The sequence below is a fragment of the Diaphorina citri genome, unplaced genomic scaffold (genome assembly GCF_000475195.1).
Source record: "Diaphorina citri unplaced genomic scaffold, Diaci psyllid genome assembly version 1.1 scaffold222, whole genome shotgun sequence".
Classification (NCBI taxonomy): domain Eukaryota; kingdom Metazoa; phylum Arthropoda; class Insecta; order Hemiptera; family Psyllidae; genus Diaphorina; species Diaphorina citri.
In genome coordinates, this window is record NW_007377659.1 from 162,357 (window position 1) to 185,235 (window position 22,879).

General features: G+C 39.6%; 2 protein-coding genes across 2 annotated transcripts; one reads left to right on the forward strand and one right to left on the reverse strand.

The window, feature by feature from the left end:
• The first annotated feature begins 5,482 nt into the window (after window positions 1-5,482).
• Window positions 5,483-17,643, forward strand: LOC103506204 (trafficking protein particle complex subunit 11). Its single transcript, XM_026821321.1, has 17 exons — window positions 5,483-5,894; window positions 6,330-6,570; window positions 6,941-7,071; window positions 7,685-8,036; window positions 8,621-8,673; window positions 8,735-8,907; window positions 9,778-9,993; window positions 10,338-10,555; window positions 11,037-11,277; window positions 11,470-11,683; window positions 12,300-12,472; window positions 13,206-13,458; window positions 13,936-14,149; window positions 14,820-14,964; window positions 15,510-15,729; window positions 17,166-17,348; window positions 17,435-17,643. The coding sequence occupies exons 1-17, from the start codon at window positions 5,682-5,684 to the stop codon at window positions 17,486-17,488; spliced, it is 3,294 nt and encodes a 1,097-aa protein (XP_026677122.1). The 5' UTR covers window positions 5,483-5,681; the 3' UTR covers window positions 17,489-17,643.
• A 2,078-nt stretch (window positions 17,644-19,721) lies between these two features.
• LOC103506205 (peroxisomal membrane protein PMP34) lies at window positions 19,722-21,968 on the reverse strand. The gene is made up of 4 exons (XM_026821335.1): window positions 21,634-21,968; window positions 20,987-21,121; window positions 20,291-20,475; window positions 19,722-19,853 (listed from the first exon to the last, which is right to left on the reverse strand). The coding sequence occupies exons 1-4, from the start codon at window positions 21,755-21,757 to the stop codon at window positions 19,755-19,757; spliced, it is 543 nt and encodes a 180-aa protein (XP_026677136.1). The 5' UTR covers window positions 21,758-21,968; the 3' UTR covers window positions 19,722-19,754.
• Window positions 21,969-22,879: the final 911 nt, after the last annotated feature.

The following is a 22,879-nucleotide window of genomic DNA, read 5'->3' on the forward strand; positions in this document are numbered from 1 at the left end:
ATCTTATATATTGTAATCTTCGTTGAATGAATGGGCTTTTCATATTAACAATATTTTATTGTGTGAGAAGTTATTTCATTCAGCGTTGAAAAATATAACAAGTTTTTCTTAGAAGTCAATATTGACTTGGGAAAAACACCTTTGTATATCTATTATTATGTCCAATAAATAAATAATTGAATTGAATTTAGGTGTGATAAAAGTAACTGTAAAGCTGTGTCCACACAGTCGATGGACGTGGTGAATCTATGTTGTCGAGGCAGTGTGAACGAGACGGTCGTCGACAACAGTCATATTATATTATGCCTCTCTGTGCACTACTCAGAGGCAGTACAGAGGTGATTTTTTTTTTTTTTTTTTTTTTTTTTTTTCCAACAAAATTTCTGAGAAAGTTCTCTCTGCTTTAACACAAAGATTCATGATTTGATTTTTTTTTTTTTAATTTGATAGGTATGTATTTGAAATTTTGAAAGGTCCTTATTGTGTCTTACAGCCTTTTTTCCTTTGAAAGTTCAGGTAGAAACACTACTATCACGTCACGTGAACTCATGGAGAGTCAGAAAGATGTAGTTCAAAGTTTTCCCTCAATATTGTAGGTAATTTCGTTCAGGACTATCACGTCACGTATAGTGTGTTTCTACCTTTAATGTTGTTTTTTTATGAAAGTGAATGTTGTTTTTTTTATGATTACTACTAACTAATTTCGCACTGTTTTTTTTTTGTTTTTTATTGTAGAATAATTGATTATTCATATATTTTATTTAATTTAAGTTTGATGTTTTTTAGAGCTTATATTTACAGTGCTGGTCGAGGGTCACACATAGAGGGTATTGGGGTGAGATGAGGACTTTGAGGCCAGAAAGGGTTAATTTATTTACTTTATTGAGATCGCTCGCAAAGATTCATAGGGTGGAGCAAAAATGGCTTTTGAAATTACCACAATAATGACTTTTATTTATTTTTAAATGATTTTTTCGCCTAAAATGTCTAAATGAATTTGGCAGGGGAACTTTAAACCAGCCTGAATTTTTCCTTGCAAAAGAAATAGCAAAAGCTGAGTGCGAAAGTGTCAGTCCAAAAGCAATCACTCTACCTAAGGCTGATTGAGAAGCTGACGAAAAATGCCGACCCCGTCTGTACACGAGAAAAGACGACGAAGAAAATTTTCGCTTAAATTAATAATTAACCCCTTTACCCCTCTATTTCGGATCCTGAATATACAACAAGGCGTAACACTTGTACATCACACACAACGCGTTAACCCTTTGACACCTACAAGCAGACTGAATTAACTCCATTTGAATCCATTTCACGTTAACTTTCAATATAAATTCACTAGTGCCAAAAGGGTTAATTGGAGGATAAAAGTGTAAATGTTCTACACTGGGGAACAAAAAAATGGGACAGTGGGCATTGCAGTCTCTTACTAGGACAACTTTTTTTTTAAGAGGTTTGATAAAGGGAACTGTAACTGCTAAGGTTTTATCGTTCCGAAATCGAAGAGAGAAGGAAGACAGGATAGGAGAAAGCCAGCCCTTCCGAGAACGAACCTTATACCATCAGGATAAAATCCTTCCCGGGCAGGAATCGAACCTGCGGCCTAGCGCTTACACTATTCTTCTCGAAGGACACTGTGCCGATAAATTTGTTCCCAAGTGTACAATGTTATTTGCGGAACAAGACGTACTTCATTAGGATGAAAGGATTCAAGAGCTTTAGTTCATTACGTGACCTTTGTGAAGATAGCATGGAACATGACGCCTTTGTGAATGGATATTATCTGTCTTTTATGTAGTTGTAAAGATTGGGTAGGTAATAGAATTCCTTTTATGTAGTTTTGAAGATTGTGAGATTGGGTATTAGGTACTAGAATTTTTCAATGAAGTGAGCTCGATGTTTTAACTCGATTAATTCCTTGAATTTTCCCTCTGTAAATGACTTTCAAAAAAAAAAATCCTTCAGTTTGTATGTCTTTGGTTTGTCCAATTATTATTATTTTAGATTAGTTTTATTTTGTAGAAATGAAACAACGGGATTCGAACACAGGATCTTCTGCATGGCAAGCAAGCGTGTTACCACTGGGCTAACAGTGCTCTTTTTGAATCTGGCACACACATATGTGTAAATGACATTTTCTCATTAGAAGTTTGCTTCTATAAGCCTTTCATAAAACGCGTAAGAAGCTAAGAAGGTGTACAAAAAGAAAAGTACGTCTTGCAACCACAAAAAAAGGGGCAAAATGGGAGGTGAAAAAATAAAATTAATAAAAAATATATCCAAGTCTTCTTAATAAACACTTACAATGAAAAACAACGACGACAAAAATAAAATCATCATTTGGGTGAAATTGAGGGCTTTTCACATAGGAAGGGTCTCACTTACGAGTAACTCGGGACCTTTTTGGGTAAAACAGCTTTTTCGATGCGCAGTGGAATTCAGATCTGAAGGTTCTAGTAGAGGGTAGTGCGTCTGCGTTGTAAGTGCTAGGTCGTCAGTTCGATTCCCGTCCGGGGCGAACTTTATCGTAGACGTAGATAGATAGATAAGGTTCGTTCTCAGAACTATAAAGTAGATACTAGAAAAGAATATATGTACGTATTGACGTTTAAAAAATCTGCTCTTGCCCTAGCTAGCTCGAAAACTGAAAACGAAACAATTTATCGCATCTAATATTTCTAATCAAGTAATTACCTAAAACATTTTTTGTTGTTTTTATTCATCTTCGTTGTTAACGTAAATTGCAAACTCCAATAACAATAATAATTATTGTCACGCTCACATGCAATATGATTTTTTCCGAAAACAAAGGATCAATAATTAAACAACATTGTTACTTTCTTTGCATAGAAATTGCGGATGCATTCTTGCATCGAAAACGGAAATTTTTCGCGTGCCATTCGAAATAACGCCGCGGGCCACAAAGTGCCAGCGTGCCTTAGGTTCCCCAGGCCTGATCTGCTATGACTACCTAGCTTGTTCAGTGTTTACCGCCAGCCTAGTTAGCTTGCTAGGTAGCGCGTCTGCCTGGTAAGGCCTAGGCCGCGGGTTGGATTCCCGCCCGGGAAGATTTTATCCTGAACGGATAATGTTCGATCTCGGAACGGCTGGCTTTCTCCTACCCTGTCTTCCTTCTCTTTGATTTCGGGACGATAAGACCTTAATAGTTACAGTTCCCTCTATCAAACTTTTTTTTGTTTTTAATCAGTGTTCATAATCCAATCAGAATGGACATCAGTAAAAATTATAGTCATTACGTTTGTCCTGAGACTGAATGCAAGATAATGGTGGAAAATACCACCCATAAATTATAGTTCATTGGAAGCTAGACTCTAACAGGGACGGATTTACCCACGAGGCGCCTAGGCCAAGGGGCGCACACGTTCAAGGGCGTCAAAAAAATCGAGAAATATAAAGCCTCAAAAATATTGAGAGCCAGGGGAAAAAATCAAGGAGGAACAATTGGTACCTATATTAAAGGGAAGTTAAATTAGCTAGGTATACATAATCTTGTTTATCTTGCTTGCTTATTGTACTAGAATCTTGCTTGCTTATTAAATGTAAATGCAGTTTCTTTGTGTTATTATGTCACAACTTTGGTGCTCACTGCAGCATTGTAGGATTTTTCCCAATATCTCAATAATCCTAAAATCCAATGTTTACCTAGCACCGGTCGCTATGCGCATTTATATGTCATAGCTACTCATTTTCCTCACGAGGCTGAGTGGGCCCCGCAACAGCCAGTCACGGAATCAATCATTTGTCATTTTCCTCACGAGGCTGAGTGGGCCCCGCAACAGCCAGTCATGGAATCAATCATTTGCATGATACAAATTTCTTGACCCCGCCGGGAATCGAACCCGGGTCTCCCGCGTGCAAGGCGAGCGCAGTGACCACTACACCATGGGGGCTGACCTTGCTTGCTTATTGTACTAGACTAGACTAGACTAGACTAGACTTCCTAGATAGATAGATGGCTAAGATAAGCAGATAGATAACCAATCTATACCTTGCTTATCTACTTTTTTTTACCATTTTCTTAATAAAAATGGGCACAGGACTATAATATCCCCGGACTATAGGGCGTCAAATTTTATGGCCCTGGGGGGGCGCTAAAAATATCCGGCCCTGGACTAAAATGTTAATTGCGTCCAAATCTACTTCAAAATAGACGGTAAGGTAGAGTTATCTATAATTCTATTGTAGTAAGGTAGTTATCTGTAATAGGTATTTATGATCAGACATCAATCATCTATCCCTATCCCCCGGTAGCTAATTACTAGACATATTCAAAGATAAAGAAAAATCACCTATAACCAATGCGTTTTACTTTCTTTGTTCAGATAAGAATTTTACATTGGGACGCATCATGGTTCAAATGAAATGTTGTGAATAAAATTCCATACCCCAACCGAGATTGAACCCACGCCCTCTTGTGTACCAGGCGAGAGTCTTGACCACTACACAAAGGCAGGCAGAGAGGTATATGAATAGAACATGTCTTTATGTTGGGTGTTTGTCAGTTCAGTCAGTTTATAGTGTAAAGTCTTTTTGTTGGGTAGGTACGGCTGGGAATGTTATAGCTTAAAGTCTTTACGTTAGGTATTGTAAATTTATAGCTTCCATCTCACGCCACGCCCCTCCATTGACATTATACAAGTACAATAGACAATAGGTCCTCTTGCCATGACAATAGCTCTTCTTTCATGAAATACGTGAAATGATGCATGGGGCTTGCATCTTACATCAGGCTAAATCCTCTGAGAATGAAAGCGGTGATGTCATTTCATTTCAACAGATTGTCCAATATTGTTTATCACTGGGGAATTTAAACTTGATATGTGATCTTTTGTTCAATGCTTTGCTTTATTCGGAACGTATTGACAATAATATTTACGTCTTTTTTTTACGTTTCTGACCTCCCCAAACCTTTATTATTATTATTGCAACGAAACAACTGCTACATTAGACGCGTGTTATCTGTGTCGTAGCATGCCCATCCCATAGTTTGTCTCTCATCAGATGGGCGAAAAGCGACACAATACTTCCCGTTTAGGTGCCGGGTCAACACGAGAACACCAGAAAGTAACCCGTTGAAATTTTTGCTATCGAAAAACGAGTGCAAATTTTTGTAGATGTTGGGATTTGAACCCGGGACCTTCTGCATGGCAAGCAAACGCACTGGGCTAATCGTGCCCCCTACCACTGGGCTAAACGTATATTGATTAGAATAGAATAGAATAGAATATACCTTGTTTATCCTGCTCGAATGAGACTAAAAAGTCCCTTTACCCCAGCAGTCTAAACAAGGTCGCTAGATCTTTCCATGTAAATTTCAGTGAAAGAAGAGAGATCGTGTAAGCAGATCTTTTGGCTAGATTTCAATAATCGATTATTCAAAATCGTAAATTTCGATTATCGAAGTATCGAATTCAAAAATCGATTATTAAATTATTAATCAACTAATCAACATTTTGAAAAAAAAAAAAAAATCTGCTAATCCATGATCCATTGTTCCATAGACCCATAGAGATGATGGAGATTGGAGGTATAGGCTCCTTGCTGCTGCCTATCTCTGCTGATAAGTGAGTGATAAAGGGTGTCTAGTTGTCTTCTTTTTCAGTATTTTGAATAGATATGGACTAACAATAAAGTGTTCCTGAATAGCAATATAGTGTTGGAAAATGACGGAACCTCACTTGGAGGAGTTTGATTTTCCTCCCGAGCTGAAAGCTCAGCCATTGCCAGTTGTTGGTATAAGTGGTCTGGACACTTTGAACAACGCAGTACACCGGAATGTATGGGAGGCTTTCAATAACATTAAAAAACAAAACAGACCTCTTGTCAACTTTAAATTGATAACACCCGATCATGAATTTCCACCTCGTAAACCAAAAGTAAGTGTGACTGTGAACAGTGATGGGTAAGTAAATACCTGTAGGTATGTAAAACCCTACGATGTCAGCTAACTAGCCTAGTTAGCTTGGATTTGCATGCCTTTGCCTTGTAAGTGCTAGGCTGCAAGATTGATTCCCACCTGTTTTGGGTTTTCTCATTTACAGATAAGATTTGTTCTTTGAACAGCTGGCTTTCTCCTATCCTGTCTTCCTTCCATCTTTGCTTTTGGGATGATGAAACCTTAGCAGTTACAGCTCCCTCTATCAAACCTTTTAGAAAACTGTGAGTCTGTGTTATTTCACCAATGATATTTTCCTTTGTGCCATTTTGTAGTAGGTAAAGACTCTCTTTGGTTCTAATGCTACCACTTGGTGGCACCTACTAAAATTCAAGCAGCTGCTCATTTACCTTGGACTGATGATTTTATTTCACAGAAGCCTTCCTACGAGTGCTACATTCCCAAGGGTATTCTCAAACGGAACTGGATGGACAAACACCTCAATCATGCCCCCGCTGTTGTCATTATGTTCTATGATCTTGACTGGAATGACCCACAGTGGGCGGAAAAACAAACCGAGTGTGCATCGCGAGTCAAGAGTCTGAAACTCACCCTGGATGGACGGCACACCAAGATTGCTTTGGTGCTCATTCAGCAGGACCCTCCAATTCCAAATGGTGAGAAATCGTTCTGTTTGATTATTCTAAATATAAAAGAACCAATATGTAACTTTAGCCGTGGTTGTATTACATGTTTTAAGGCCTCTAATATGATTCACATGGTGCACCTATCACAATTAAAGGGTTTTCATTTAAAATTTTCAAGTTCTGGCTACAAGAGGGGAGCCTCAGGAGCTATGACTTAAATAAATAAATCCCCCAAAGTTGAGAAACAGCTGTTCTATTGACAATTATTACCATATATTTTGAATGTTTCTCAAAGAACTACATCCTGGGAAAGACTTTATAAACACCATTACAATAAAGGAAAATTCAATATTTTCATATTTTTTTATTTAATCAAGCTGTATTCCTTTACCTCTTGCAGGAGAAGAAATCATTGGCGGTGAAAAGTCCCTCTCACTCATTGCCGAGTGTGAGATCAACAGGAACTATCTGCTCCTCCTTCCATACAATAATAATGTGGATCAAATGCAGGGCTATGTTCTCAATCTACAGGTAGGGAATCTGATTCTGTTGAGTTTGTATTCTCTTTAAGTATGTACCAGATGTACCTATTATTGAAAGAAGAAGATGAAGAAGAAACACATCCTATGGTATGTCTCTCATTAGATGAGTAAGAAGAGACAGAACACTTCTTATTTAGGTGAAGGGTGGCAGGGTTAAAACAAGAGAACAACAAAATGTTACCCTGTGAAATACTTACAATCAAACCAGTAGATTTTTTTTCTTCTTACTTTAATTGTGGGCTTTGAACCCAGGACTGTCTGCATACAATCAAACCAGTAGATTTTTTTTCTTCTTACTTTAATTGTGGGCTTTGAACCCAGGACTGTCTGCATGACAAGCAAGCATGTTACCACTAGACCAGTTTGCTTAGTTGGTAGCACATCTGCCTTGTAAGTGCTAGGCCATGGGTTTGATTCCCACCCAGGCCTCTTTCAAATTTTTAGTTGTTTATCCTGTGGTTTGTTGAGAAAATAATATTTTCGAGAATCGAATCTGGATCCCTGGATTATAAATAACCCTGTTGCTTGAGCCTTAAAAAAAAGGCATGTTACCACTAGAGTCTAGACCTAACCATGCCCCCTTCTATCTTTCTCTTCTACAGGGCACCGTGTACGACATGGCCAATCTCTACTTCAACCAGCTCATTCGGGACATCAAGTCGCACAAGTCCTCGCTGAACAAAACCATTCACGCCTACCTCTTCATTCGCCATTCGTTCAAGATCGGCTTCTACTCGGAAATGAAAGCCGAGTACCCGGCTGCGCACAAGCATTACGCGCAGGCCTACTATCTCGTCGCCGAGGTCAAACGAACTCCCACGAACGTCACCGAGGTGAAAGTGGTAGCTTCGTACATTATGTACAAGATGGCGGCTCTGTCGTTTGTGTTAAACCAGGCGCGTGAGGCGATTCAAACGTTTCACGGACATGTGGACAAGTATAAATTTAAATTTGGTGAGTCAGAAGATGGGGTTGGGTGGAAGAGCTCAATTATTGGGAATTCTGCCCTTAGACTCCTTTGGCCCTTTAGAATGCTAGCAAGTAAAAAACTCCCGCCCAGGGCAGATTTTATCCTAAACACATGAGGTTTGTTCTCAGAACGGCTGGCTTTCTCCTATCCTGTCTGTCTTCTCTCTTCGCTTGCGGGACGATAGGACCTTAGCAGTTCCAGTTCCTTTTAGCAAACCTCTTTTTATTTATTATTTTTTTTTTTTTTAGAGTGTTTAAAATTAAATCTGTTTAAAATTTATGCTGTGTCGTTTTGCCAACCCGAACTCTGGACAGTCCATCAATAATTTCATTGATTTTTCTCTCTTTATATTTATATTTTCCTCCCTTTATATTTATATTCTGCCCCCAGGAAATGAACTCCTATGATTCGAACATCACGCGTGGCTCTGCAAGCTGTACTCAACTTTTGCGGATCTCTTTCAGAATACCATCCGAAATGGTTTGCCCGCTTCCCAAACCAGACATATATTCCTTCTTATTGTTCATTTCTTCTATCCTTTGTTCGTTTTTTCTAACGTTTTCCCCAGGAAATGAACTCCTATTGTTTGAACATCACGCGTGGCTAATGACCATAACAATAATGATGAATAATAATGATAATGAGAAGAGGAATAGATTAAAATAAAGATTTTTTCCCACAGTTTATCATAACCAAGGACCCCCTCACGGAGCTACCCCTGTGGAGACTGCCCGTATCCCGTTCCGAGCTCGATCTAAGTACCATTCAGTCTATCAATAGTATATTTATAATGCCCAGCACGAGTGATCTAAGCATGGACATAAAACATGAGAACCCTGCCCTACTATTAGAATGGTAAGTTTATTAGCGGTTTTCTCGGTACTTTGTGGAAAAATTGACGGGTTTTTGATCTGAAACAAAAATTACAGCCTCCATATGCCTTATCGAGTTTGAAATTTAATGAGTAATTTAACCCCAATATAAAAAAACATTCAATACGTTTCCTTCCACAATTTGTAGTTTTTCCTCTGCAACTACCTAAAAATGGCTACTTGGTAGGTACTTGGTCTGTGGCGTATATCTCTTTAAGATGTAGCGCTGTCAAACTACCGCTCTCCTTAATATTTGATTTAAGTGTTGAAGATATACCAAATTTCATTAAAAATAAATTAAAAAAAAAAAATATATATAAATTAACCCAGAATTAATTTCAGTGGTATAGTGGTCAAAACTTTTGCCTGGTAATCAGCAGAACGTGGGTTCGCACTATTTTTTTCTCTGTGGTGTTTTGTATCCTTTTTTTAATTTTATTTTATTTATTTATTTTTAATTTAATCGGGGTGTTTGTTTTGTAAAATGTACTCCCCATATTATGTCAAACTATGTATATGAGACCTTGGTTAGACTGCGGGGGGAAAAGGGACTTTTCAGTCCTATCCCAGCAGGATAAACAAGGTATATTCTATTCTATTATTATTGTCTATTTTCCCGTATTCAGATGGGGTCGGCGTTTTACGTCAGCCTCTCAATCAGCCCTAACTAGGGTGATTGCTTTGGGCTGAATGCCCTTCGCACTCAATCTTCGCTATTTCTTTAGCAAGGGAAATATCAGACTGGTATCCTCCCTGTTCAAAGTTCCCGAGCCCTTGTAGTCAATGATGCAATGTAAATGAGTGTTCCCGCACTACACGATTTTTTTTTTCGAACGACAAGTGGGCCTTAACACTGCACCGTTTCAGATCCACTGCAAGGTCAGTCCACACTGGACTACTACGGGCAGCGGCCGTGGCGCCCGGGCAAGCTGAGTGCAGAACCGCCCGACATGAAGAAGGAAAAGGACGGTATTCAGGCGCTCCAGTATTTGGAGAAAACCCAGGTCAATCATTCCGTGATCATTATTGGCCTTCTGAGCGATGCCATTGGACAGTTTAATACGTACAGGTAGGTCTTCCCGTGTATAGACGGGGTCGGCGTTTTTCGTCAGCCTCTCAATCAGCCCTAACAAAGGTGATTGCTTTTGGCTGCAAACTTTACGAGTGAATGCCCTTCGCATTCAACCTCCGTTATTTCTTCAGCAAGGGAAATTCAGGCTTTTATACGCCCTGTTTAAAGTCACCCATAAATTACAAAACTATTCTGTACCAAATACATAAGACCTTGTTTAGACTGCGGGAGTAAAGGGACTTTTCACTCCCATTCTGACAGGATGAACACATATATTCCATTCTACTACTTCACTTTTTGAAAGTATTCAAATCAAATATTCTATTCTATTCTATTCTCAGATGTCCTCGTATGAAGAAGTACCTCGTGATTCAAATGGCCGAAGAGTATCTCACGTCACGTGACTATGGCAAGGCCCTCACGCTCATGTCTCACATGTTGGGCGATTACCGCACAGACCATTGGAGTCGGCTTGTGAGTGACATTGTGAAGCCCGGGCTATATTGTGCAATGGTGACGGCCAGTGTTCGGGAGTACCTGGCCCTTAGTTTAGACAGTGGTAAGTTACTTGGTTCGATTACCACCCGGGGTGGATTTTATCCTAAAAAAAAAAAGATAAATCGTATTTTATGTGGTCAATTATTGCTGTACCTACCATGTTTAAAAACCTCTATTGCCAGCGCCTAGTTAGCTTAGTTGGTAGTGCGTCTGCCTTGTAAGCGCTAGGCCGCGGGTTCGATTCCCGCCCGGGGCGGATTTTATCCTGATGGGATAATGTTCGTTCTCGGAACGGCTGGCTTTCTCCTATCCTGTCTTCCTTCTCTCTTCGATTTCGGGACGACTGCGTCTGCCTTGTAAGCGCTAGGCCGCGGGTTCGATTCCCGCCCGGGGCGGATTTTATCCTGATGGGATAATGTTCGCTCGGAACGGCTGGCTTTCTCCTATCCTGTCTTCCTTCTCTCTTTGATTTCGGGACGATAAGACCTTTCAGTTCAAGTTCAATAAAATAGCAATAATAATAAAATATTTTCTGTTCCCAGACAATCTCCAATCAGTCCTGTCCAACATTCATCGGGTAATGAACAACGAAATGCCTCCCGTGATTCAGTACACGAACCACGCCCATAATTTGGACGAACTGCGCGCTCTGTGGGCGAAAAATCTAAGCCATGAAGACAACGCCAGCATTGAGCTCGAGTTGAACCCGGTATATTCGTGTGTGCGAGTTAAAACCAGGGTGGTCTATGAGGAGAACCGGTATAAGCTGAGTGTGTTTGTGAGGTAAGATATACAGGGTGTTTAAATAAAAAGTTGCCACCCCTAAAAACTCGAGAACCGTTTAGATTTAGGAAAAACGCTAAAACACGTATTTCTAAGTTATACAACTATTTAAGAATTGAATTAAAAATAAAGAAGCCCAAAGGTTAATAATTTACCACTGGGCTGGGCTAACCGTGTCCGTTCCTTTCCCAGATCTCTGTTCCTGGAACCAGTGACCTTCTCCACTCTCACCGTTTGCATCGGACACACCGACGTTCTTGTAGCGTCCAACGTGACTTTTCCACCCAACCTCGTGGTACAGCTAGACACCGAGTTCGTACCTCTGTCCCGTCACATTAATACAGAGGTGACAATCACTAGTGTGTCACTCGGTATGCAGACACAGTATAGGAAACTAGTGTTAAAGGTAAGATCCAGAAGGTTCCGGCTTCGATTCATAAAAATTTGTGTGTTTTTTTTTTTTTTTTTTTTTTAAATCAGTGTTTCATTTTGTAGCAACGAAACAACTGCTACATTAGACGCGTGTTATCTGTGTCGTAGCATGCCCATCCCATAGTTTGTCTCTCATCAGATGGGCGAAAAGCGACACAATACTTCCCGTTTAGGTGCCGGGTCAACACGAGAACACCAGAAAGTAACCCGTTGAAATTTTTGCTATCGAAAAACGAGTGCAAATTTTTGTAGATGTTGGGATTTGAACCCGGGACCTTCTGCATGGCAAGCAAACGCACTGGGCTAATCGTGCCCCCTACCACTGGGCTAAACGTATATTGATTAGAATAGAATAGAATAGAATATACCTTGTTTATCCTGCTCGAATGAGACTAAAAAGTCCCTTTACCCCAGCAGTCTAAACAAGGTCTCGTTTATTTTATGGGTTTAATATTGTACAATGCTTAGTTATTACTATAGACCTTGCTTAATTAAAAAAAAAAAGAAAAAAAAAATGACCATAACAATAATGATGAATAATAATGATAATGAGAAGAGGAATAGATTAAAATAAAGATTTTTTCCCACAGTTTATCATAACCAAGGACCCCCTCACGGAGCTACCCCTGTGGAGACTGCCCGTATCCCGTTCCGAGCTCGATCTAAGTACCATTCAGTCTATCAATAGTATATTTATAATGCCCAGCACGAGTGATCTAAGCATGGACATAAAACATGAGAACCCTGCCCTACTATTAGAATGGTAAGTTTATTAGCGGTTTTCTCGGTACTTTGTGGAAAAATTGACGGGTTTTTGATCTGAAACAAAAATTACAGCCTCCATATGCCTTATCGAGTTTGAAATTTAATGAGTAATTTAACCCCAATATAAAAAAACATTCAATACGTTTCCTTCCACAATTTGTAGTTTTTCCTCTGCAACTACCTAAAAATGGCTACTTGGTAGGTACTTGGTCTGTGGCGTATATCTCTTTAAGATGTAGCGCTGTCAAACTACCGCTCTCCTTAATATTTGATTTAAGTGTTGAAGATATACCAAATTTCATTAAAAATAAATTAAAAAAAAAAAATATATATAAATTAACCCAGAATTAATTTCAGGCAACGGTTTGCCGGCCTCTCAAACCAGACATCCCGGGTTCTATTTCCATCAGGCTGCAAAACATTGTATCAATCGCCGGGCCGCCATGTTGAAACTGTGCGCCAATGTCACCTCTTATCCCGACGTAGGTGAGCGCTAATATTTTTTATTCTCATTATTAGTTTCTTTAGTAAGCAAGGTCTTTTTAATGAATTGTTAGTGTATGTATTATTCTTTAATAACCCATCAAATATACGAGACCTTATTTAGACTGCTGGGGTAAAGGGACTTTTCAGTCCTATTCGGGCAGGATAAACACCTGTTAAATCCCCCAGCCAGACAACTCAGAATTCCCTTTGCTCCTCCAACCAACCACATTCCATCTTATTTCCAGGTATCCCATCACAATCACCCTGTCCAATCAGGGCTCGGAACCGCTGGTAAACCTTTCCCTTCTCCTCTCTTGTGAAGATAGCGAAAACATCGATGTGAGTGAAGATAGCAACATTTCCAATCAAACCACTACACCGGGGATGGCTAAGTTCCCGTTGAACAAAAGCTTGGATAGTATTGCGCCCAGTGAAACTTATGAGATGGTAGTCTACGTACGATGTACTGTGGTCACTGTGAAACTACTCAATGTTAAAGTAAGTGAAACTCCGTTCTGAGAACGAACCTCGACTGTTTGGGATAAAGTTCACCCTGAGCGGAAATCGTATCCGCGGCCTAGCGCTTACAAAAGCAGGGCTCTTTTAACTAGGCTGCCCGGTTTTAACAATTAAAATTCCAATAAAATTGAAATAATTATTTAACTCCAGCACTCGTAGAGTAAACACCTCTCTCGCGATTTTGGTTTGAGTACTCTCGAAAGCACATCAAATTTTCTTTGTTGAAAGTAGAATCTGAATTGTTCCAAATCCATTCCAATGAACCGGTTCTAATTTATACCTACTTAATATATGTATATAAATTTTACCTATGAAACCTAAGACCTTGTTCAGACTGCGGGAATAAACGGACTTTTCAGTCTCATTCTGGCAGGATAAACAAGGTATGTTCTATTCTATTCCTTAACCTATAGGAAGGAAAGTAATGTAATTTAATCAAAATTCCGATTATTTCAGGTAACCTACTCCCACTCTTCCGAGCCGTCCATTGTTCTCTCGAAAGACGAGAGCCTCAAGTTGGACATCATGCAAGCATTCGAAATATCCGCCAGCTTCCTATCCGACTCCTTTGAACCAATCACCGTGTTCCATTCCAACGAACCGGTTCTAATTCAGCCACTCATCGCGTGTATATCGCCCTGTACTATATGCATTGAGGACACGTCTATTAGTAAGTCACCAAATTTCGGCCAGGGCCGGCCCCAGGGCGGTCAACTTGAAAATCTTAAATAAGAACTCCCCTGTTGTGATACATCAAATCAAAGGCCTTAAAAAACGTAGTACTTTGATACAAGTTTGAGCTTGATCCAACAACCAGGGCCGGAGTTATGGCCTACTCAAAATTTCGTTTTTCCATGGTCTGCCAATAGGGGAAGCTCCAAAAATGGGAAATTCATATTGATTAATTCATAATCGGTGATTTGTAATTTCAAATAGGTCCCACTAATGGTTCAGAAATTCAGACCCCAAAGTTTTTTTTGGCCTAATGGCCTCCGAGGGTGAAAACCTATTTTCTCATTTATAGGTACTGCTAGGATGAGACTGAATTCAAATAGGTCCCACTAATGGTTCAGAAATTCAGACCCCAAAGTTTTTTTGCCCTAATGGCCTCCGAGGGTGAAAACCTATTTTCTCATTTATAGGTAAGTACTGCTAGGATGAGAGTGAAAAGTTCCTTTACTTGGAATATTTCATTTGATATTATGTTTTAAAGATGAGTGTTTCACCGCCGTTTTTATTTCGTATCAATGAATCAACTGCCACATTAGACGCATGTGATCTGTGTTGTAGCATGCCTATCCCGTAGTATGTCCCTCATCTGATATGTGTCCTGTTTTCAGGTATACCAGATTCCATAGAAATGAAACAGGAAACCAAATGTCAATTGGAGCTTAGCACGGGGCAAATCGTTACCTGTATAGCGTCTGTTGTTATTAAAGAACCCAAGAATTTATGTCTGGGAGTCTTTACCGTGAAGTGGAGGAGGTAGGTAGTAAAAACAATTTTACTTTTGTCCGTACATTGCTTAATAATTGTGCTGATTTATACTGCTCGAATAGGACTGAAGAATCCCTTTAACCGAGCAGTAGGCTACTGCCATTATTGTGGCCAAATTCTGAAATAATGTTAATTAAAATCGTCACATTCCATCTTGATTCAAAATTGCCATTGACGGCCCCAAGTTTGTATGACAAAGGACTCCTCCTTTGTCATACAAACTTGGGGCCGTTCTGGGAGTTACCAGCCCACACGATAGGGTCTCTGGACCCAAATTGGGCAGGAGTTCTTGCAGATATCTCTGAAGAATGGACAATAGAATAGAATATATCCTGCCAGAATGGGACTGAAAAGTCCCTTTACTCCCCCAGTCTCACATTAGTATCTCAAGATAGAATGAACCCATTGGTTGGCATATGTAGAGCAGGCAAAATATAATTGATAAGACCCTTGTCAAAGGTAATTATAAGTAAGTAGGTACACAACATGTCTTGTTTTGACAGTCTAAATAAACCATAGTTCCATTTTTCCAGGAAAGACTCCAGCCTTGGCCTAGTTACCTCCTGTATTGAACTACCCCGTGTGGATGTTCAACCACTCCCCATTCAACTCAGCCTCAACCTACCCGCTCACGGTTTAGTGAGAACGCCAATGACAATATGTTACACCCTGTATAATTATCTGAGTACTATTGTTACTGTACAGATCATCATGGAGTCTAGTGAAGCATTTATATTCTCCGGATATAAACGGGTGAAATGTAGTTACACGCTGTATAATTATCTGAGTACTATTGTTACTGTACAGATCATCATGGAGTCTAGTGAAGCATTTATATTCTCCGGATATAAACAGGTGAAATGACACGCTGTATAAGGAATTTTAATTGTGTTTTTCCCACAAAACTAAAGTCCTTTTTTTTTTTTTTTTACGATCCACTCAAAAAATCTCGAGAATTGATTTGAAATTTGAATTTCTTTAAACGCTGAAACATAAAATCTTACCTGTGCAATTACTGGCACGGCCTAAAGCTGTGCCCTTCCTAAGACACGGCACAATACCTTGCCCGGCACAATCCTTTGTTAACGCCTACTTAAAAAAGAGGGAAAGAAAGGCCCAACCCATCCTTTAGGGCTGTTTGCCCCTACACCTAAGCCTTAAGGTGGTCTTGTTTATAAAGGGCGTACTTACTCGGAGTTTCGGCTGGGCATATCTGTTTTCCGTTTAGCCAGATGGTCTTCACCTTGGGACTGCCTCCATTCGGTTCAAATCGGACCATTATCCGAGTTGTCATAGGTCGACTGGGATCCAGAACTTGCTCCAGGTTGAGGATGGTGAACTCCTTGTTATTCGAAGTGGTCACTTCTCCTAGCCATGACTGAAAATCAATGGAACAGTTGTGCTGACTTAGGTGAGGTTTTAAAGTCAAAGAGCTGCCAGCCTAGTTAGCTTAGTTGGTAGTGCGTCTGCCTTGTAAGCGCTAGGCCGCGGGTTCGATTCCCGCCCGGGGCGGATTTTATCCTGATGGGATAATGTTCGTTCTCGGAACGGATGGCTTTCTCCTATCCTGTCTTCCTTCTCTCTTCGATTTCGGGACGATAAGACCATAGCAGTTACAGGTTACAGTTCCCTCTGTCAAACCTCTTGAAAAAAAAAGTCGTGAGGGAATTAAACTTTCTCGAGCTTTTTGAAAACTAAAGTCCTGAATAGCAGCCGAACCGTACATTTCTCGAGGTTCGGCCCAAGGAGACATTTGATCTACTTTTTATAAAGAACCTCTCTGCAAAGTTTGATCCACTTGGGCTGAAAACTAAAGTCGTGAGGGAATTAAACTTTCTCGAGCTTTTTCAAAACTAAACTCCTGAAGAGCGGCCGAACCGTACAATTCCCGAGGTTCGGCCCTAGAAGACATTTGATCTACATTGTATAAAGAACTCCTCTATCAACTTGGACTGAAAACTAAAGTCGTGAGAAAAGTGAGCTTTCTCGAGCTTTTTCAAAAATCAAGTCCTGAATAATGACCGAACCGTACATTTGAGGTTCGAGCAGGAATTCAAGTTCAAAATCTACCCCCAACTTTCGGGCCTGTTAACTAACTAGTTACGTCTCTTTGTTTTAGTGATGTCATATATTTGTTCTGACTTAAAGCTGTCTCCTAAGACTTAATTTTCTTTTTATTCCCCTTTTAGGTGACTATCAAACTGGTGCCTGACACGGAGCAGGAATTCAAGTTCAAAATCTACCCCCAGCTATCAGGCCTGGTTGTGCTGCCTGAATTTAAAATCAACCTGGTATCCAAACATGAAGGCGTAACTCAGCAACAGATAAATGATATGGTTGTCAGGTCTATACCGTCTCATATCTATGTGTTGGTAAGTAGGTATTTCTTTTTACTTTCCTTATCCTATAAGAAGGAAAGTAATGTATGTACTGAGGTAACTATTTCTTATTCTTTCAGCCTCAAGCCAAAAACATTGAGCTACAACCACTGAGTAAGGTGATAGCAGTATAAACTCGTGATCTGAATCTGGGAGTATCAATTGAAATCAATGACGTAAGTTTGAAACTGAAAGATACTTTCAATATCATTACGCCAGCCTAGTTAGCTTAGTTGGTAGTGCGTCTGCCTTGTAAGCGCTAGGCCGTGGGTTCGATTCCCGCCCGGGGCGGATTTTATGCCTATAGGAAGGAAAGTAATGTAATCGAGTCAAATTTTCGATGGTCAGTTTTTAGTGCCAAAACACGTTTTGAGGTCCCTAGAGCCTAAATTCAAAGTTTCAGCCAGTGTGTCTGTCTGTAAACAAAATATCTCGAGAACGGTAAGAGCTAGAGACTTGAAATTTGGTATGTTTCCGTGTGTGTGTCTGTCTGTCCTTCTGTCTGTCTGTAAACAAAATATCTCGAGAACAGTAAGAGCTAGAGACTTGAAATTTTGTTGTGTGTGTCCGTGTGTCTGTCTATAAACAAAATATCTCGAGAACGGTAAGAGCTAGAGACTTGAAATTTGGTATGTAGATGTCAAATGTGACAAGGATGCGACACGAAACTTTTGGTTGAGATAGGTGCTGCGGTTCTGGCGGTGTTTCAGCTATACCGACTAAACGGTTAGAGATATTGTAAAAGTTTGGCTATAAGAACAAGAACACCCAAAATAAGCATCATTCAATAGGATGAGGAAAGTTGTGTGATGTTCACACCAGATATTTTTTTTTTTTACTTCTTTTCTGAATCCATGGAATTCGGATTCATTTTGACAAATGTTGTTGTTTACTAATATGCAAAAGAATTGATTATTAGGTCATTTTGACAATAAATAATAATAAACGTGTTTTGAAAATCCGAATCCAAATTTCTCTGGCCAACCAAAGGGGCAATTGCTGGAACATCATGAGCAAGTTGCCCTCTGGAAAGATGTCAGATAAAGTATTTTATCTATAAAAAATTTAAAAAGTATTCGGGAGTCGAACTCGGAACTCTGGAATACCATCCCGTGGCTGGGGAAAAAATATGTACTAAGGTAACCATTTCTTATTCTTTCAGCCTCAAGCCAAAAACATTGAGCTACAACCACTGAGTAAGGTGATAGCAGTATAAACTTGTGATCTGAATCTAGGAGTATCAATTCAAATCAATGACGTAAGTTTGAAACTGAAAGATAATTTCAATACCATTACGCCAGCCTAGTTAGCTTAGTTGGTAGTGCGTCTGCCGTGTAAGCGCTAGGCCGCGGGTTCGATTCCCGCCCGGGGCGGATTTTATCCTGATGGGATAATGTTCGTTCTCGGAACGGCTGGCTTTCTCCTATCCTGTCTACCTTCTCTTCGATTTTCGGGATGATAAGACCATAGCAGTTACAGTTCCCTCTGTCAAACCTCTTAAAAAAAAAATCAATACCATTACGAAAGAGGGGAACTTTAACAACGGAAATCTCATCATCCCGAAATCGGAGGACAAAGTAGGAGAAAGCCAGCCGTTCCGAGAACGAACCTTGTCTGTTTAAAATAAAGTTCGCCCCCAGGCGGGAATCGAACCCCGGACAGCGCAAAATCCCTCTAACATCTGAAAGAAAAGAAAGAAATACAAATAGAAAACAGCAATATTATTTTTCCGATTACCAATCAATACTTTGTATTGTAAAAAATATAAATCTCCGGACTTACTATAAGGTATGTAGTATGAGTAAGTGTGTAAATAATGAAGTACATATAATAATAATAATAATAATAGTGCTTATTTATACTGCTCGCCTAGGACTGAAAAGTCCCTTTACTCCAGCAGTAGGCACTACTATTATTGTCAAATTCTCAAATTATATGAGGATAAAATTCCATACCTCGGCTGGGATTGAACCCACGCCCTCCTGTTTACCAGGCGAGCGCCTTGACCACTACATATGTACAGAATCTTTTACAATGCACGGCACAAGAGGAATAGAATAGAATATACCTTGTTTATCCTGCTGGGATAGGACTGAAAAGGCCCTTTACCCCCGCAGTCTCACCAAGGTCTTATTTAATATTTTTACATATTGTGGACAACACATATTACAATTAGAGTAAATGAACAGTAAAGGAAGGGGGGGGGGAGAGAGAAAGAGGAATATATTTATTTTACTTTTGAAGTCTAGTCCACTAAAAGGATCACAAAAGTTAGACTCGTGTCGTCTATGTCGTAGCATGTCCATCCCATAGTATGTTTCTACCTCGTCCATTTATTAGGTGCTGGGATAGGAAAGTAACGCGATAGAAAAGTATTTTGCAATCCCTTCTAATATCTAATTAGGTTACGTACTTAAATATGTACACAAGAATGTCGATCATACTTTCTGGAGTCATTTTCTTTGTTCTTGGAGAGTCTTCTTTATTTGTCTTGGATATCTGAAAACAAATGTCCTAGTTAGTTTGGAACGTGTCATGCTTGACTTGTAAATGCTAGGTCGCGGGTTCAACTACCAAAAAGTTTCTAGGTTTTTTTACTTTTTTACTTTCTATTACTACAGTATAGCGGAGCTATACTAGTAATGAAAGTATTGCAATCGGTCCAAATTTTCAAAATCTTTAAAAATTGCCGCCGGGACAGCTATCTCACGTCGTCCGAGCTCATCTCAGCCCTGTTCATAAACACACCCTTTTATTATTTTATCGAAGAGATTTGATAGAACTGTAACTGCTAAGGTCTTATCGTCCCGAAATCAAAGAGAGAAGTAAGACAGGATAGGAGAAAGCCAGCCGTTCCAAGAACGAACGTTATCCGTTCAGAATCAAAGTTTCTGGGTTTGGTTGGGGGAAAAAGTTAAAATATGTCAAAAGCTTACCCGTTGAACGTTTTGAGCAATCTGAACCGGATAGGTGACCAACGTGGACACGATCTTACTCATCGCGGCCAGAACGAAAAACTTGAGACTAGAATCCTTAATGTCCACCGAGTATCGCTTGAGCAGTTCATACACACTCATCTGAATGGCTGGGTTCGAGACCAGAATGATCGATGCAAATGTACCTGTTGATGAAGAAAAAACAATAGAAAAAAAATATTATTATTATTTTTAAGAGGTTGGTTGGAGGGAATTCTAACTGCGTCTAAGGGTCGGATTTTAAAACCGGATTACCTTTTAGGGGCGGTTAGGCTTAGAGTGTTCGGAGAGGTTTTAAGAGTTTTTTTTTTAAACTACTTTCAGTTCCTGTCTTAGTTAGTCAAACTAATTGTCCAACATTACTTTCCCACATAGAATACTCTCCTAGAAGCTAATCCTGACCAGGATTAAATGATGATCCGAGTTTAAAATTCGGCCCTAAGTCCTCTGAGTAAAATTTTGCCATTTTTGGATGAAAAAAAAATTCAAGAATGAAAGAGTCTGTCTCTCATGTAAAGAGAGATGTTTTAATATATGGGTTTCTGTGGGTAATCGCCATGGAATATGCTTTGAAAGTCAGGGTGTTGAAGTTGAAAAATGGCGAAAGCCCTCTAAGTTCCTTTTATTTATAGCAAAAGAAAAAATGGTTGGCATTACCTTTCCAGAGAGCAGAAGCACCTTCTTCCTTGTAGATTTTGTTGAGTCCATGAAGGAGACCTGAGTATTGATTCGACACTTTTAGTCGGGTATTGACAACCCATAGGGGAGTCGTAGTGAGAACGTTGATGATTCCTGTAATGCAAGGTATAATCATGAAAGTTAATCGGCAAATGTCAATGGAACGAAAAAGGGGCACCCAGGGCCCCCAGAAAGCTTAATCGGGCTCAAAAATAACGAGAGAGTTTCTTGTGTTTTCAACATTTCTGTTTGCCAGCCTAGTTAGCTTGGAAGGTAGCGCGTCTGCCTTGTAAGCGCTAAGTCACGGGTTCGATTCCCGCCCGGGACAGATTTTATCCCAAACAGATAAGGTTCGTTCTCGGAACGGCTGGATTTCTCCCACTCTATCTGTCTTCTCTCTTTGATTTCGAGACAATAGGACCTCCATTTTAAGCCAGTTCCCTCGATCGATGTCGACTGAAACCTTACACTGCCTCGACAACATAGATTCGCCTCGTCGATCGACGGTATCGACTGTGTGTGAACTCAATTAAAAAATATCCTAACAAGAAAGAAGAAAAAACAAGGAAAGTAAAATCAAAATCGTCAAGTTGAAACTTTGAACTTCGTTTGTTCAACAAACCCACCTGCAATAGAGGACAAACACAAGTCAGTCACAATAGATGATTCACCACCACTTCCTTTTACACTTTTCAATGCATGGAATGAATAAAAGTAAACAAAATTGGAAGTGTACAAGCTTTTCACCATGGGTTCCAACCCTTGATACAGCGCCTCGAGTCCTTCCTCTTTGATGATTTGTTCGAATTTTTGCAGTATGCCCTTTTGATCATTGTGGGATAGGTTACGATCATTGATTATGGAGCGTAGCTTGACGATTTCCAAAGGATAGAATGTAGACACCCCAATGACACTGCCCTGGAAAATGGAAAAGAAGATGTTTATTTTATTAATTAATGAAGGTAACTACCTAAATACTTTTTGATTTGAGCTATACCCCATACATAAAGTAGGTAGCTACCTATTGCACTTTTATAAACTACTTAGGTACCTATTTTTTTTATTTTATTTATTATTATTATTATTATTATTATTATTATTATTATTATTATTATTATTTTTTTTCATCTGAGCTCTATCCAAGCTTGAAAATGATACCTAATAAATTAAACAAATCGATTTTTTCGAGCTTTTTGAAAACTAAAGTCCTGAATAGCAGCCGAACCGTACATTTCTCGAGGTTCGACCCAAGGAGACATTTGATCTACTTTTTATAAAGAACCTCTCTGCAAAGTTTCATCCACTTGGGCTGAAAACCAAAGTCGTGAGGGAATTAAACTTTCTCGAGCTTTTTCAAAACTAAACTCCTGAAGAGCGGCCGAACCGTACAATTCCCGAGGTTCGGCCCTAGGAGACATTTGATCTACATTGTATAAAGAACCTATCTGCAATGTTTGATCAACTTGGACTGAAAACTAAAGTCGTGAGAAAAGTGAACTTTCCCGAGCTTTTTCAAAACTAAAGTCCTGAATAATGACCGAACCGTACATTTGAGGTTCGAGCAGGAATTCAAGTTCAAAATCTACCCCCAGCTTTCGGGCCTGTTAACTAACTAGTTAATCACGTCTCTTTGTTTTAGTGATGTCATATTTTTTCTGACTTAAAGCTGTCTCCTTACTGGTCACAATAGATCTAAAAAGGTCGCAGTTATAAAATTGCATACCCTCTCCCAAGAGAGGAGCAACCAGACTCATAATAATAATAAAAAGCTGTCTCCTAAGACTTAATTTTCTTTTTATTCCCCTTTTAGGTGACTATCAAACTGGTGCCTGACACGGAGCAGGAATTCAAGTTCAAAATCTACCCCCAGCT

What these genes read in the sequence shown, in the direction of transcription:
- LOC103506204 (XM_026821321.1), top strand. Translation starts at nt 5,682, where the DNA reads ATGACGGAACCTCACTTGGAGGAGTTTGATTTTCCTCCCGAGCTGAAA. An exon ending in TTCCACCTCGTAAACCAAAA is followed by an intron (nt 5,895 to 6,329) that starts GTAAGTGTGACT and finishes TTTATTTCACAG; the next exon opens with AAGCCTTCCTACGAGTGCTA. An exon ending in TGAAACTACTCAATGTTAAA is followed by an intron (nt 13,459 to 13,935) that starts GTAAGTGAAACT and finishes CGATTATTTCAG; the next exon opens with GTAACCTACTCCCACTCTTC.
- LOC103506205 (XM_026821335.1), bottom strand. Translation starts at nt 21,757, where the DNA reads ATGGTGAAAAGCTTGTACACTTCCAATTTTGTTTACTTTTATTCATTC. An exon ending in TGCTTCTGCTCTCTGGAAAG is followed by an intron (nt 20,476 to 20,986) that starts GTAATGCCAACC and finishes CTTCATCAACAG; the next exon opens with GTACATTTGCATCGATCATT. An exon ending in TTGCTCAAAACGTTCAACGG is followed by an intron (nt 19,854 to 20,290) that starts GTAAGCTTTTGA and finishes ATTTGTTTTCAG; the next exon opens with ATATCCAAGACAAATAAAGA.